The sequence below is a fragment of the Chaetodon auriga genome, chromosome 8, assembly GCF_051107435.1.
Source record: "Chaetodon auriga isolate fChaAug3 chromosome 8, fChaAug3.hap1, whole genome shotgun sequence".
Lineage (NCBI taxonomy): Eukaryota > Metazoa > Chordata > Actinopteri > Chaetodontiformes > Chaetodontidae > Chaetodon > Chaetodon auriga.
In genome coordinates, this window is record NC_135081.1 from 16,119,882 (window position 1) to 16,133,344 (window position 13,463).

Consider the following 13,463-nt stretch of genomic DNA (forward strand, 5'->3'; position numbering starts at 1 on the left):
AAATTTGTGCATAAGATTCTCATCACAGAGCAGAATATTGTTCTGCATGCAGAGAAGGACGGAGCTGTTCTGGGCAGCTTCCAGGTGGGATTATGATGAACTGTGTGAATATAAAGCTGCAAACTGAGAAAAGAAGAGCATGCATTCAAAATCTAACTTTCCCTGGATAAATAAAAGTTAAAACTTCCATCTGTATTTGTGTGAGTTGAGTCAGACGGCGTCATCTGTTCTGTGAGGGCTTTACAGATTGTCCATGTGTCAGCGAGGCTCTGGACAGATGGACAGAAAAAATATCAAATCCACAGAGAAACCTACACGGCTGCTGGTGAAGTCAGGCACCTTTCAAATGAAGAGTCCAGGAAACTAAATCAACAAACACACTGACCACAGGTTCACATTCAGATTACTAATATTCAGAGGAAAGTTGTTAAATATGCATGGGAGTATTCTCAAGCTCAAGACAGATTTAATCATTTTTCTACAGGAATTAGAGTCATTTGTTGTAAATAAATTACGATTTAGTCCTTCAAAAGTCTTTTTGATCCATATAGAAAATGTAGGATATTTAATATTAGACTGTAGATGCTAATTCTGCTGCATGACACAGCACTTTGAAGTGTTTTGAGAACAGGTGAAAATATCCTGAGGGGACGATTAGTGACACTAGTTATTTGTTTTGAAAGCTGGAAGTCCAGATGATCTTCCTACCTGACAGCTGATGCTGAATTAATCTGCTGCCTTCCAGGTCAATTCACACACCGATAATCTGTAAAAGAGAAAAAAAAAAAAAAAAAAATGCAAAGGAGATTTTAGTGTTAAAAAGGCCGGAGACGTTATTCAATTCATACCAAAAAAAGAAGAAAGAGGCCAGAAAACAAGGCATCTTATTAACCTCTGTTGAAGCTCCATGTGGATGATGCTGCTGGCTGTCAGGTTCAGGCTTCATCTGTTTAAACTGTGGCTAATAAAACATGATGAAACCTCCTTCTGAACAGGTAAAACTGAAATCAGCTCTGTCAAAGCAATAAATTCCTCATGTAATGACACATTCAGATTTCACAAACAAGGATCAATAAAACAACAAACCCCCTAAATTAGATGGTCACACTTTCAAGTGGAGAAATTCACTCTGTTCCTCTGAACACGCTTCAATATTCGGTCTTTTCGGGGAGTTTCCCTCCGGGCTTCAGCCTGATGCAGCTTTGATCCTTTTCTTCACATCAAAGACTCCACATGGTTCTTCTGAAGTCTGCAGCACATAAACCAGAGCGGAGTCTTCCGGAGCTCTAAATCTCCTTCACGGCAGAGTCACTGGCGTCGTCCACACAAAGGGAGGTGTCTCCTGGAGGAAGACTCTTCTTGGATCTACAGGTTAATCTTCATCAAGGAGGAAAGCACTCTGCGGAGCGACTTCTTGACATCAGACTTCTCCGGCCTGTCTGACCACTGAGTACGTGAGAGCAGCGCACGTTACAGAGCTGGAATGAATCTGTAACGAGAAGCTGCAGCAGTATGAAAACATCCATTTCATCTCATTTACCACACAGGAGATGCTTTCAGAAAACAAAAGCAGAGAATCAGCATCTTTTATTTAAGATGTGTGCGCCAAACACTGCTGTCTAATACGTCTTCCTGATGGCTCTCGGTGGGTCTAATCCAGACAAATGAATAATTCAACACGTGGAGTCAAAGAGCTTGAATAATCCACTCTCCACAAACCACGCAGTGAGTCTGCTGCCCGACTCTGTTACCTTCACTGCTCTGTCATGTTTATTAAAAAGACAGAAGAATCCCATTTCCCCACAAGACTTATCTTGCAGCTGCCCAGACTCACTTGCTCTCCAGCACTGCGCTGCTCACAGCAGGAGATAAGAGAGATGATGATCTTGTGTCACCCATGGGCGCCTCACCGGTCACAATCCACACCCCATGACCGTGTGATTACCACGGGGCCCAGCTCTTCCTCTTTCTGTCAAAAACAGAATTACTAGAAAGTATTTCTAACTCTGACTCCAGGAAAGAGTTGAGTGAGAATAACAACCCTTATTTGTTTCTGGACAAAAAGAGCATTGGTGGATATGCTGTACTTAACTCTGGCCTCAAAGATTCAGTTTAGTTAATCAAGTTAAATCAAACTTAAGTCACATTTTTGTGAGCCGTTCTTGTTTCTGACCGGAGACAAAGTGTGTGTTTCTGAGTGTGTGTGCAGACAAAAAGAGGCAGAAATCAACATTTTCCTCGTTTTGTTCTGTAAACTTTTTCGCCTTTATTTTCTACATTTGGATCAGCTCAGTGTGGAAGCCTGGACATGTCGGTTAACTTCAAACCCCCACCCTCCAAAAGTCAGAACAATCGATACCCTCCCTCTGTCTCACGATCAAAACAAAAACAAAAACAAAAACAAAAAAAAGTCTGAAAACATTCACATCTTCACCACAGTCACTCGCTCAGACATGAAATCAGTCGACGGCCGCCTCTCGCTACCATGTCCGCAACAAAGATAAACCTGTGACGTGTTCCTATGTGTAAACCCCTCCTCCACTGGAGGAGGCTGAAATGGTAAAAACCTTTAAGAAGCCACCTCTCCTGCTCTGGCTTGCAGCAGCAGGAGTGATAAAGAAAAAAGAAAAAACAGAACAAAGAGCGTGATGGCTGAAATGAGAGTGACACACTGATGCAGCTGTTCAGCTGTCTGGCTCACGGAGATATGAACAGTGAAATACTGCAGGTGAGCTCGCTAAGTGAGATATGTAGCTATGGATTAAGATATGCCTGCTCCTGCTGTGATCCACTGTTCAACTCTTCACTCCCGTCAGCCCTCTACAATTATTATTCTGTCCCTGATTAAGTCTCCTAACACACCTCAGTGACGTGTCTTTGATATTCTAACAGCCGCCTTCCAGGCTTCCTTTCCTACTGTAGATATACGTCCTCGGGAGAGTGCGGAGACTCGGCTCTGTTTAGAAAATAAAAGCAGCGTTTTGCTCTTTTGTACAACGGACGCGGGGATGCGCTGATCTGCCGTCAGTCTACGCTACAGGCTCTGGTTGTCCGACAGCGAGGGAATCTGAGAGCCGTTTGTTCCGGTGAACAGGGAGCTGAGGGACCGGGATTAGTACTGAAGACGCGCTCGCACCCACACCGACGCAGCCATCCACACACTCCACTGGAGGAAAGAAGCCCTTGGAGTGTATTTGTTTAAGAGGTCATTGAGAAGAAGATATGACAGAATGGATTAAAGTATCAGGCAAGTGGAGCCTGTTTCCTATATGTATACAGGATGTGTGTGTGTGTGTGTGTGTGTGTGTGTGTGTGTGTGTGTGACTATGTAGTGCCTTATGGGAGAGTTCCCTATGGTTTAACACTACATTAGGCAGTGAACATCAGTTACATATGCAGAGTCCTCAGTGTGTGTGTGTGTGTTAGCTCTATGTTAAACAACTTTAAAGACGACAGAGACGGACAGACTGACTAGGGTTACTGCTCTGTGGCACTCTCACAGGACTGTAGAAACAGACAAAACCATGTAAAAACTGGACATACAAATCTCAAGATATCACAAACATCATATTTCTCTATCTCTAGATCTCTGCCGGGGGCAGACGTTGGGTCCTCGTGTTCGGTCCTCTTGGTTTCTTATGTGCAGTTCTGTGGAAATTCCTCAGCGGGGAGGCTTCAGTCTGGAGGATGAAATGTCGAGGATCAACACCAGAGGGAGACATACACTGCTGCGAGACTGTAGGAGGGGCTCTGTCACTCATACATGACAGTCTCACTCACACACACACGCACACGCGCACACACGCACCCACTCTTACAAGTGCACCCATCTTCATAGGAGTTCACCAGAGTTCATTTCCAAAATCCATTAAAAAATTAAATTAAAAAAAGCAAAGAAATTAACAAGGAACTCAGTCACCTTCTCAAAGCATACATTCATCTCAGAATACACACATCCCTTCACACACACAAATGAGTGCACACACTCGCTCAAAAGAGGCAGTCAGTAAACGTTAAGTGATGAGTTGGGTGGACTGCTTTGTCCAGGGAAGCTGTGAGTGCAGAACCTCGACTCCGCCGGCCAGTCTCGAATCCACGCCCAGGAGCGAGTCACTGCGCGGTTAAAATCTCTTTAAAAACAACAAAAAAAAATGAATGGAAAACAACAGCCATCGTCTCCTACGGGGAGTCTTCCCTCGCGTCCCGCTCTGAGGAGGGTCAAACACACTCCTCCCTCTGATCTCTGGCAGAGGTAGTACCATCCAAGTCATCCTCCTCTTGTCTCGAATCCCATCACGGGAAGTCCTTCCTTCCCTTGTGCCCAATTTTAATCAACGCTGTCCGCTCCCCCGATTGCTTACTCTGGGCCGCTGTGTGTGTGAGTGTGTGTGTTTGCGAATGTGCGGAGTGTGGTCAGAAGACCTCTGGTAGTGTGACGTTGCGGAGTAGCCACTGTTGGGAGCGTGTGTGTGTGCAGTCTCTGACGCTGGGCACCTGGCTGTCCTCCTCGCTGGCCTTGTCCAGACACTGGTTGCTGTTGACGTGGATCAGGGTCAGCTTCTGCACGGCAGGGAAACACAGAGTGTGTGAGTGTGTGTGAGGGAATGCAAATCAGGCTTTTGACTGGATCATTGGAATTCACAAAGGGATGTACATAAAGATCCATTCAAGCAGTATATCTGAAGACAGGGTTCATACGTACATACATCAAGTTTTTTCTGGTTCCCAGACTTTAATTTTGAGGCTCAGTTTAGTTTTGGCTTAGCTCTCAGTGCGGGGCATTGCTGTGGTTCAGTTGGGTAATGTGTCAACTAGGATATATCACCCTGAAGCTGAAGACAATAAATATCCCACAAACTCAAATGACAGCTGCTCGTATGTATGTGCTGTCACACTGTAAGCAGGGCGGGAATCTGCCGGGTTTATTATTTTCAGTTTAAAACGTAAAATGTTTACACATCTGAACATGTGTTTTCTTTGCTTCTTTATGTGTACAATCAGCAACTCCTTTGTGTTTTTCCCCCAATTTTCCTCTTCACTTTATATTATTGAAATGAAGGGAAAATTGGTTTCAATCAGCTCCTTTTGACAAGTTTGGATATATGTTGATTAAAACTGACGAAAACTTTTCTCTTTGAGTTATTTGTAGTTTGCTTTTTGTATCTTGTCTTCTTTACTGATTTTATTTTGTCAGCGTCGAAACACTTACACCGCATCATGTACACTTTCATCAATTCCTCCACTTACCACGGGGTCGTACTCCCAGAGCTGGTTGCCTTTGAGGTGATGGCACTTGAGCATCATGACGGGTCCGTTTAACTTGGACACGTCTAGACACAAGTCGTCGGTCCTGATCTCCTTATTGGCCGTGTAGGAGAAAACCTGCAAGTCACACAAACAGATTTCAGCCTTTAAAACAAAACTTTCTCCTCCTAAATGTTCTGACCTACACTTCTCTTTCTCATGACTGCTGCCAGGGATTACTAACATCACTTTTTCCTCATTTAGTGCCAATGTTTGTTTCTTTAGGTTGTTTTTCATCTCGATCAGTCCTAAGATACCTGGTTGCCTCCCATGCCGTGGCAGTTGAAAATGCCGACTTTCTCATTCTCCTTGCGGGCCATGTTGTCCAGGCACTGGTTGGTCTCCACATTACGGATCTGAGCAGAATATACACACACAAGTCAGATTAAGCAGCACCACTACCTGAACATAGAACCACACCCTTTGATTCAAACAAGTTTCAGACTCAGTTTGTCAGCTTGGATTTCAGCCAAAAGGTAGTGAATCACAGATGTGTCTGTGGTTCTGACATGTTTTGAGTCAGATAGTGTATGTGTGTGTGTGCAAGTGTGTGTATGAGCATACCTCTCCCAGGGAGTAATAGTGCCTGGGGATCTGGGAGTCAGGATAGACGTTCTCCAAGTACCAACTGAAGGGTTTACATTGAAGCTTTTGTCTCAGAGCTGTGCGAGACGTGATGTCACCGTAGTCCACTTTGGTCACACCTGGACGGACACACACACACACACACACACACACACACACACACACACACACACACACACACACACACACATTAACATGAAGGTCAGTCACTATGGCGCCAAACTACATTCATGCAGTCAGTGTTTGCTGAAAGGCTCTTCAACTCATTTTTCCACATACGCATTATTTAAAGTGTGTCATTGGTAAAGTAGAACCAGGCCACAGATTGGTTTTGAAGCACCCGATTCTGACCCAATGTCATTGAAATTCAGAGGTCGCTTGCCTGGTGGTCAACCTGAGAAGGCCTGACGCTGTGTGACACCTCAACACAAATATATTTGTTGAACATCAAAGCTCTATAGAGAAGGTAGAGCTTTGCAGAGGGCAGCAGCTGCAGATTCCATAAAAAGACGTAGTTTCCAGGGAAAAAAGTCCATACACACATTTCAGTCCAGACTTCCAGGATAATCAAACGATGCACGTGTTTGCTAAAAATGTTTTAACCACTCGTGTGAAAGCGCGCGTGTTGTTTACCCACGCTGGAGTGTCTGCCCTCTACTCCTCCACTGATGAGCGCAATGAATGCAATGCTCCATTTTTTTATAGGATGCAGCCAATCAGAGCATTGTGGGCACACATTAAGACTGGGGACCAGATCTCCCTGTGCCATATCCTGAAGACATATCGACAGGAAAACGGACAAAGAAAAGGCAAGAAGCTATAGATTATATTTTGAACCAACTCACATGAACAATCCTTAAACCAGCCTATTTCCTTGAAAGGTTACATCCACTGCTCCAAGCAACTGTCACCACAAATGTCTTCTGTGTCAACTGAAAATGACTTAGAGAGGATGGACAAATCACTCCTACTGACAAAATAATATCCATCGCCCACTAAAAATGGCCAGTGAGAAACAATGGCACACTAATAACGCCGTGGCAGTTCAGTCTGACCGCCAGGCTGCACGCTGTAGCTTAAAGTCACTGCATGCAGCAGCTGTTACTTTGCCTGTAGGTGGTGACATCAATACGTCCATATCTGCAAGTTATTTGCTGTTACTTTCGTTTCTTGTAGGTCTTGCGTATTTAGCATGTTTAAAAGGGGTTTGATGGAGCAGAACAGCTCCCCTTGTGGAAAAACTGCAGCTTGCGTAACAAAAGTGAAAGTTGGAGTTTGTGAGTGAGTTCCAAGCCACTTCACGGAGCTGCTTGACATCTAAAAATATTCTCTACTTAAGGACTCTAGCTTTACTTTAGGTTCTCTCCTTTACCAGCTTGTGTGTGTGTGTGTGTGTGTGTGTGTGTGTGAGTCAATAGATGCTTAGTAGCGTGAAATTACTCACCGCCCCCTGTCCCGCACTGTTGGGTCACCACTGCAATATCACACTGTCACTGGTTTAATGGATAGATCACAACTGCCACACACACTAACCTCCACACACAGGCACATACATGCATACTTGCACGAGCACACACACACACACACACACACACCGCACACACCGGCACACAGAAACACACGGGCCATCTTACCGGGAGAGATGATATAGAAGAAGTTTTTAAATTCATCCATCCAGACTTCTGCCAGGCGGCGGTTGTTTTTGTTGATGATCTGTCCCGTCCCTCCGGGAAACGTGTAGGGTGTAGCCTTTCTGAACACGTGGCCCACGTGAGAGCACGTGACAATCTCGAGAGTCCCACCACACTGCCAAATCTGCCAAGCACAAAGAACACGAATATAAAGAACGCTGTGTAGAATGCGCATAATGTAATGATCCCTAAACGAGTGAAGGCTGACCGGAGAACTCTGCAGAGAGATGGATGACGCAGATCGGTCCTGTCTGTGTTGTGACTATGCATAAAGTTTGATCGAATGCCAGTCCGAATGACGCCTGACGAAGTGTTAGTCAAGTCAACAGTTTAGTCAGAGGAGTCAAACTCACAAGTGTAAAGTGTACGTGTGTGTGCTTCTGACCCCGAGCAGACACTCCTGAATGACTGCCAGTGCATGGAAGAACACAGTCATGTCAATTGGCCGTGGGCGTGTTCACTCACTCTGAAAGAGATTTCCAGGTTCTCTCCTCCCCAGATGTCCATGCCTGCGTCATACGTGCCGATCTCCTGGAAATAATCTCGGTCTATGGAGAACAAGCCGCCTGCCATGGTGGGAGTCCTGGAGAGAGACAGGAGAGGGGGATAAAGAAAGAGCAAGGTGAGTTAGTTCCACTTAATTCACTGATGGCAGGCTTTCTAAAGGTCACGCAGTATCTACAGATCACATCCCACAGTTTCAGATTTCCCGACTCTCACCCCCCGGTCTTCGTAGTTTTCCTGTTTTTTCGTTCTGTGTTTTTCTGCTCGCTTCTCTGCTGGTTCTGTCAGCGTTTAATGGCCTAAAGCTCTTCTCCCGCTCATAGAATGGTTTCCTCCTTCATAGATCAGGCAGTTTTTCCTTACTGCCTGTTTTTGCTTTCATTTAACATCCAAGTTCACTTACCAGCGCACAAAGCCTCGCGTACAAACACAGATGAAACATCCTGAGAGCACACGGGGTAACGGCTGAGAGTGGGAAATAATAACACAAACAGCGGCTTTCCAAACAGTACGCAGCTGTTGTTTAACAATCACAGATAATAACTGAAGATTTAAGACAAAGTGGTGAATTATGACGATACTACTCAGGGCTATATGCGTGCTTTTCTTTTTACTGTAAACTCTCTAAAATCTCTGTTTTTTCAAGACACATCACAGTAAAAGAAACAAGACGTACTAATTTGAGGGAATCCTTCAGATGCACACTGCAGCTCAAAACTGTTTCTAATTAAAGATTCACTTTACAAAGTGTCCATTTCCTAAACAACACTGTGGTTTGAAATAAACAAACATACTGCTGAAATCAAAGCCAACAAAAACTACAAACACTCAACGCTCAGTATTTTGTACTTTAGTATTTCTGTCATGCATTTTTTCCAGGTGATCCTGCTGTAAATTCTCTCAGCTTTTTGTCTTGAGGATTTACAGCATCTAACTGACACGAGGGCATCTGATACGTGCAGAGGATTTTTTCATAACCTTGGATGACTTGTGCTTTTTTCAGTCCAATAGCTGTAAAGAGAAACTTTCCAAGTGACCTCAGATTTTCGAACAGTACTGTAAATTACAAGGTAGCCGTGCCCGTAACAACCAGTTCAGCTGTTGAGGTTTCCTCCCGTACTGTCACTCTGCAGGGTTCCCACACACGTTCATGCATGACATTTCCAAACTGTTGCAGGACACTTTGAAAAAACAATTAAATCTGTAGTTCATGTACTGTACAGTATGGTATACCTTCCTCCAAATGTTGATTATTTTATGCAAATTAAACAGCAACCTTTTTCAATAGTTGGTCAGTTTCTGTCATCAGAGAGCCATGAAATATTAAATGTACACTTGTCTGCTATCATTCACACATATCAGAATCAAAGTCTACTCAAACATTGTTTCAGTTATCGAGCATACATGGAGGGACAGCTGGAACATACGTGACGGTAAAGAAAACGCTGTCACACACATTCGAGCTACGTCATGTCAATGGCTACAGAACATATATTTGCTGTTATGTTACATAACGTGGACGATTATCCCCCAAAGTTTACTGCAACAATTTCAGTACACGCGACCAAATTCTACAGCCATGATGTTTCCAGGTTTTCAACAACCGTGAGAACCCATGAGGCTCCTCAGCATCCCAGCAACAGGCCTATAGCTTGCTATGCATTAGCTAATGAAGAAGAATTCCCAATGTAGTCATATTAGCAGCCATTTAACACCAAATGCTCCTGTGAGAAGTTGAAATTAGTGTTGCTCTGTGTGTGTGTGTGTGTGTGTGTGTGTGTGTGTGTGTGTCTGTTCATTTCCCACTTAATAGAAGAGCTTCATTTTGAAAACTTGTTTATGTGCAAAAGCTTTCAAGTCTTCTCAATAATGGAGAACTACTTTGTGACAGGACAGGGTTTATGTAAATCATGTCATTAGTGTAAAGTACTTATTAATTTCTTTCCCTGACACTACAACCCATTTTTGTTTTTTAGGCCACTTAGACACCCTTAGGAACATTTTGTCACGCAGAGCTGTGAAAAACAACCGAAAACAGGGGCAGAGAGTGTTACATAAGATATATTATGTGTGTGACCTTGAATAATGGCGTCAAGCATGCTCAGAAACAAGAGCAGGAAGAAGAGATGATAGACAGGCAGAAATAAGCTCTTGATTTTAGCTCCAAGGTCTGGGCCATGAGAAGTGATACACGGAGCAAAATTACACAGAATCTTACATAAACATCTTGACTTCAGCTACAGAGGAAAGTTCAATCTATTCTTGCAGAATTTCTGCCCGAGGAACATTTTATGATTATTAACTGTGGTAAATTAAATGGTGAAGTGCGATTACTCTATGCACATCAATTGTGAATGCCTATCAGCAGTGCTAAAGCTCACAGGATATGAACTATTTTAAACAGCTGACTGAGTTAGTGTGTATGATTCATGTGGTATTTTACTAATGATTCAATTATGCCCCTGCAGGCAATTTCTGTTTTCACTTCACTCAACAGAGAGGTCAGGGTCAGCTGCACAACAGCAGCCCCACAGCTGGTGGGGATTAAACAACTAGATGAAAGACACTTCAGAAAGGCAAGTGAAACATCTCCGATTTGAAGGTTCATCCCACTATATTACCCACCTGACAGGCAGTGTGCGGTCCCCTTTGCGGCGGTCCATCTCTCTCTGGGGCACGGGGTACCAGCGGAAGTTGAGCTTCCAGTTGAAGCCCCCGTACGTCATGTCGGATCCCGCCATGTATTCGAACGTATCATCGCTGATAACGTCGATGATTGGGCACACCACCGTTCTCCTACAGCAAACAGAAACAGCAACACCTCAGCACACACACGCACATTCATCAGCCTGCTGTTCATAACCTCGGGTGGTCATCAATCACGACTAAGTGCTCATTTGCAAGGTGCGCCGCCACCAGAACCAAATGCATTTAAACAATGGACCATGCTGTGACTTCCTATCAGCCATCACTCATCGCACCTTCTTAAACCCAATGTGTGTGTGTGTGTGTGTGTGTGTTGGTTTGTATATGTGAGTGCCTGCTTGCGGGAGAGCAGTTAACAGAGAAAGAGTAATTAAGAATCAAATAAACACAAGGGCAAGGCTCAGCAATAGTTTATTGATTTTCTTATGCTTATGCTGCCATTGTTGTGTGCGTCTTTTGTGTGCGTGTGTGTGTGTGTGTGTGTGTGTGTCTTACTTGTCTTGCTTGATGCGGGCAAGCAGAGGCTCTAGCCACCCTGTTGTGCATTCACAATGAGCATCCAGAAAGGTTATGACCTAGATACATGGAGAGAAAACATTAGATAACCCAACAGTGCTCACACCATACAGAGAGCAGGTCACTGGGCAGCCGGTGTCACACATGTGTGCACACACACACACACACACACACACACACACACACACACACACACACACACACACACACACACACACACACACACACACACACCTGGCCAGTGGAGAGGGATGCTCCCTTGAGCCGAGCGCGGATGAGTCCAGAGCGCTGTTCCATCCTCACCACTCTGACAGGGACTTCCAGCCTTCTGACATACTGCTCCAACGGTCGCTTTAGGAAATCTTAAACATACAAATAAAAACATAGAAAAGAATCAAATACATACAAGCTAACACACAAGACAAACACAGACACACACAACAGAAAGTGGACTATGTGCGACTCCTCCAAACCACTCCTTTCGTAGAGACAGAGATCAAAAGGTTGTGTGTGCCTGTGTTTTTTTTTGCTTGTGTGGATGTGCCTTAGCATGTCTGCTGGCATCCTGTCTACCTGCAGAGAGCTCACCTCCCTGCATTCACCCCAAACACACACAAACACACACCCTCTGACTGGCACCATCCAACCTCAGGTCCTATAGGGTGAAATGGTGCTGTGTGGTGGCGGCTGGGGGGGATTGAGGGTAATAACAGAGTGTAATCCCTGCGGCTGGTGAATTAAAGACCTAATCTCCCCCAAACAGGGATTAGCAGCATTGCACAGGGTGGAGTGGTGCGTGCGTGCGCGCGCGCACACACACACACACACACACACACACACACACACACACACACAGAAATAAACACACACACACACACACACACACAGCCCATATATGCTGACTGGCTGTTGGGCATCAGCACAGACACGCTCACACATAGTCACACAAACCCGGTAAAATCATACAGTACCTCTAAAAAAAATAGGCTAAGCCTCAAACAAGAGGCACAAGCACTGAAGGAATTATCTGCAGTGTGTGTGTGTGTGTGTGTGTGTGTGTGTGTGTGTGTGCGTGTGTGTGTGTGTGTGTGTGTGTGTGGTGGAGGGGGGGGTACCTCGCTCACTGGCATCATCCACCAGGACAATCTCCTCCAGCAGTGTGTGTGGAGAGCGGTCGATGACGGAGTGGACGGTTCGCAGCAGTGTGCTCCACGCCTCATTGTGAAACACAATCACAACGCTGGTGCGAGGCAGATTATCTGGGTATAACTTGTTCTTGCACCTTCAAAGAGGAAAGCAGACAATCGGAATAAAAAACTTGCTTTCAATGTGGAATGACAGGATATTGCCGAATACAACTATGCAAGTGTGATACAAAGCAAATCTCAGATCATTCCAACACTGAGCAGACAACAATCTGTCACAATGACATGGCACGACAAGCGGAAGTGTGTGAATTGCATCACACTCCGACGCAGACATGATCACACAAAGACAACCACATGTGCGATAAGTGAAGTTGTAGGCTTTGAACAGAGACAAAACTGAACTGACAGAGACAGAGCGAGAGGAGAGAAATACACTCTAGTAGAGACATCACAATCCAGCCTCTGTCTGATTGCAAGAGACTGCTACAGAGAGCGAGAGAGAGAGAGAGAGAGCTGCAGCTGAAGTGTGTCCACACAAGAGAGAGATGAACAAGAGGGAAAAGCTGGGACTTAAACATCAACTAAAGCGCATTAGTCAGTCACGGAATCGCTGCATTAATCAGATCTTCATTTATCATATTTTTATCGACTTCAAACAAAGAAAACTGAGGGTGAATAATGAGCGAGCAAACCAAGCGTATATCCCCAAATTTAGACGGAGGAAGACAGACACAGAAATAGCGGGTCAGCATGATGACAGTTGATTAGTGATGCTAATTAGAGTGTGAGTCATTATCATAGCAGTGTAGAGCACACACATCAAACTCTCTCATTGAGACACAGAAGAGCGCAGGCATGAGTGGAGATGGATATCAGTGAAGACAGTCACTCACAGGCTTATTTATATATTCCCTGAGAAACGCTCGCTCAGGGTTCGTACAGCTTTTTGAGAGTAAAATTCAAGCTTTTTGAAGCACTCTCAGCATACCTGAACCAAAAATTTCCAGAC

At 44.6% G+C, this 13,463-nt stretch overlaps 1 protein-coding gene across 1 annotated transcript in view; it reads right to left on the bottom strand.

Moving 5' to 3' along the window:
• Positions 1-1,570: 1,570 nt before the first annotated feature.
• The window catches only part of galnt1 (UDP-N-acetyl-alpha-D-galactosamine:polypeptide N-acetylgalactosaminyltransferase 1), a 40,716-nt gene continuing 28,823 nt past the window's right edge, over positions 1,571-13,463 (bottom strand). The window contains exons 5-14 of the mRNA XM_076737108.1: positions 12,422-12,588; positions 11,541-11,668; positions 11,286-11,365; positions 10,710-10,880; positions 8,046-8,163; positions 7,524-7,704; positions 5,869-6,008; positions 5,562-5,660; positions 5,248-5,382; positions 1,571-4,560 (exon numbers count right to left, since the gene is read on the bottom strand). Coding sequence (XP_076593223.1) covers positions 4,414-4,560; positions 5,248-5,382; positions 5,562-5,660; positions 5,869-6,008; positions 7,524-7,704; positions 8,046-8,163; positions 10,710-10,880; positions 11,286-11,365; positions 11,541-11,668; positions 12,422-12,588 — 1,366 coding nt within the window. The 3' untranslated portion in view covers positions 1,571-4,413. The remainder of the gene's footprint in view (positions 4,561-5,247; positions 5,383-5,561; positions 5,661-5,868; positions 6,009-7,523; positions 7,705-8,045; positions 8,164-10,709; positions 10,881-11,285; positions 11,366-11,540; positions 11,669-12,421; positions 12,589-13,463) is intronic.